This window comes from Trichechus manatus, unplaced genomic scaffold, assembly GCF_000243295.1.
Source record: "Trichechus manatus latirostris isolate Lorelei unplaced genomic scaffold, TriManLat1.0 scaffold00001, whole genome shotgun sequence".
Taxonomy (NCBI): domain Eukaryota; kingdom Metazoa; phylum Chordata; class Mammalia; order Sirenia; family Trichechidae; genus Trichechus; species Trichechus manatus.
In genome coordinates, this window is record NW_004443937.1 from 25,577,904 (window position 1) to 25,580,739 (window position 2,836).

Below are 2,836 nucleotides of genomic sequence, written 5' to 3' on the forward strand. Positions count from 1 at the left end.
GGGGGTCACACATCACCTTCACTCTCCCCCCTCCACTCCTGCACCCACCACCATTGCCTCCCTGCCCTGGCTAATCCCACGGGACCCAGGGCCAGCCTCAACGCCCAAACCTCTCTCCTATCAGATAAGCACAGTGCTCAAGTCGCCCCTATTGGAGATTTAGTAGCAATATCTCAGGGTCTAGGGCGATCAGTGATTACAACCATCCACCCTGAGTAGAAATTACCCCTCCTTCCCTGCCCCAGAGTCATCCAAGATGTCTGGATTCTGCTCACAGTCTCACTAAGCCTCCCCTCTTCCTCTTCCGGTGTGGAGTACCATAGAATTGTCAGAGCCAGGAGAGGTCCAGGATGAGTCAAGGGCTGCGACACCTATTGCTCTGGGGACCGGGCTTCCCCAGCCCCAGACACCCCCACCCGTTCAGGGGCGCCTACCGTTCAGGGGCCCACTGTAGCATCCTCATGCTCACCTCCTCCTCTTGGCTATCTTCTGAAAGGCCTGCACCACCACGCAGCTCGTGTAGGACTCGATGTACCTGCGGGCAGCATGGAGGAGCCCCTGCAAGCCCCACTCCAGCTCCAAACCCAAGCTCCTGCCCTTCTTCCCACCCACTGAGCAGATGAGGCCCTGAGGGCCAAGACGCAGGCCTGGCCTTGGGCACTGGTGACCTGAGTCCTGACCCAAAGAGACAGTTCCAACTACAAAGTCTCCCTTCCCCAGAGATCCCCAGGGCTTACGAGGGTCTGTAGTGCCTCAGCCTACTGCCAGGCTGGCCACTAAGCCCAGGTGAGGCCAACCCCTGGTAAGCCCTGACCCCAGGATGAGCCCCCCAAGCTGAGCGCCAACCCCAGGCTGAACCTGACCTTGGCCTAAGCCCTGACCCAGTTGAGCACCAACCCAGGTGAGCCCTAAGGCCAGGTGGAACCCTGATGCCCAGGCCGAGCCCCAGGCCTGCCCTGGCTGCCTTACTCCATGTGGACCTGCAGGACATGGTCAGCACCACGCAGCAGCAGCAGGGTCTCCAGGCCGATGGAGTCCGGGTGGCTCAGCCTCTCCTGCAGTGAGTGCAGGCTCTCCTCCGTCACCTCCCAGAGCTTCTGGGAGCTCCGGTGCAGCTGCTGCAAAAGCCGCAGGCACTCTCTGCCCCAGGGATCCGAGGGCTCCGGGGCTGGGGCAGGAGCACAGCCACACCATCAGGACGCAACATGGTCTCTCCATCCCCCAGGGAGCACGCAGAGGCCCAGGGTGGTCACACAAGGGCCAGCAGCACCCCACAGCCCTAGAGCTGCAGCCAGGGTCTTGCATCCCTGCAGTCCTCGGGACCGGGTTGGAAGCAGATGTGTCCCCCTTGAGCTTAGCGGGGGAGAGGCAGGTTGGTGCAGTTGGCAGTGCCCTTGTGGGGTAAAAAGGGGCAAGTGTCCACCTCCTCACTAAACAGGGGTAATGCTGATGATCTAGAGGGACTCAGCATATTAATCCCCCCTCCCATGTCTCTGGGTTTCTTTGCCCCTGGACTCCTAGGACCCAGGATGTGGAGTCCATAAGGGCATTCAGTCCTCTGCCATTTCACAAGTGTAAAAACAGACGCCCTGAGAGGAAGGAGCCTGCCCTTTCCAGCTTTACTTCCAAGCTGGAAGCAAAACTTAGGTATCCCGCCTTCCAGTCAGGCTTTTCTGGCACCACCAGCTGCCTTGGGTGAGAACAAGATGGGAACTCAGGCAGAGGGTCGTCTCTAGGCCTGTGACCCAGGAAAGGTGGAACTTGGTCTCCACGTGCAGTTGGGTCTAGGCTAGGCTGTGGCCTGGCCCTCAGGGTCCCTTTGAGAAGAGAGCAGCCAACAACTGGGGCTGTGGCCCAGTCCCATCAGAAGATACCAGTGCCAAGAGTCACCATCTCCAGTGGAAGTTGAGAAGGCTGTGACTTTCCAGGAGGCTAGCCAACCTGTCCAAGAGGCCTGGCAGGGTAGGACTTCTGTCCCTGGGACCATTTTTTATCCCCCACCCTCCCCACTGGAGAACCTGGACTCACTGGCCAAGAGCAGGGGCTGCAGGACAAGGCTGTCGATGCGGGCAAGAGTGGCTGAGAAGGTCTCTTCTAGCCGCAGAAGGGCTGCCTCCTCAGGATTGCACATGGCCGGGGTGCCGGACGCAGGGCCTCCTGAATGGGGCACAGGTGAGAGGTAGACAGCACTGGCCCTTAGGGGGGCAGGGTCAGTGCCCTCCTTTCCAGGACAGGTGCCCAGAAGCAAGGCCCATGACTGCCCCACGTCAGAACTGAGAAATGAGCCTAAGACATCTCAAAGGGGAGCCCCTGAACTAACCACTGATGCCCTGTCCTGCTCTCCACCGGGGCCCCACTGAGGGGCATCTGAAGGAGTGGGAGAGAGGGCTCAGAACTGCCAAGGGAAGGAGATGATCATCAAACCCAGTTCCGGCCTGCTCACTGCTCAACTCAAACACCTCCCATGGCTCCCCAGTGCCCAGGGTAATACGTAGTGGTGCTCTGACCTAACCCCTTCCCCATCAAATCTCTGCTCGGAGACGTTGCAATCTCTGGGGCTCTCCAGGCTTCAGGAAGCAGAGGGTGCCTGAAGGCTTCCCACTGGGAATGAAGGACAGGCAGAGGAGGGCAGAGGGAAGGGCACAGCATAAAGGTGCAGAATCATGAGAGCAAAGGCTCATGGGTGTAAGGGCCCAGCCTCTGCACTAGGCACACCATGCAGCACCCTAATTAGCTGGCCCCAGAGCTTGGCCATAGGGAGCCATGGAGGACTTCAGAGCAGAGGAGTGGCAGGATCCAAAGTTGGGCTCTGAGAGGTGCAGTCAGCAACAGATGC

General features: G+C 59.6%; 1 protein-coding gene across 1 annotated transcript in view; it reads right to left on the reverse strand.

Annotated features, from left to right (window-relative positions):
• ALS2CL (ALS2 C-terminal like) overlaps window positions 1-2,131 on the reverse strand; it is a 21,144-nt gene extending 19,013 nt beyond the window's left edge. The window contains exons 1-4 of the mRNA XM_004368711.1: window positions 2,029-2,131; window positions 970-1,168; window positions 470-535; window positions 111-117 (exon numbers count right to left, since the gene is read on the reverse strand). Coding sequence (XP_004368768.1) covers window positions 111-117; window positions 470-535; window positions 970-1,168; window positions 2,029-2,131 — 375 coding nt within the window. The remainder of the gene's footprint in view (window positions 1-110; window positions 118-469; window positions 536-969; window positions 1,169-2,028) is intronic.
• Between the last annotated feature and the right edge of the window lie 705 nt (window positions 2,132-2,836).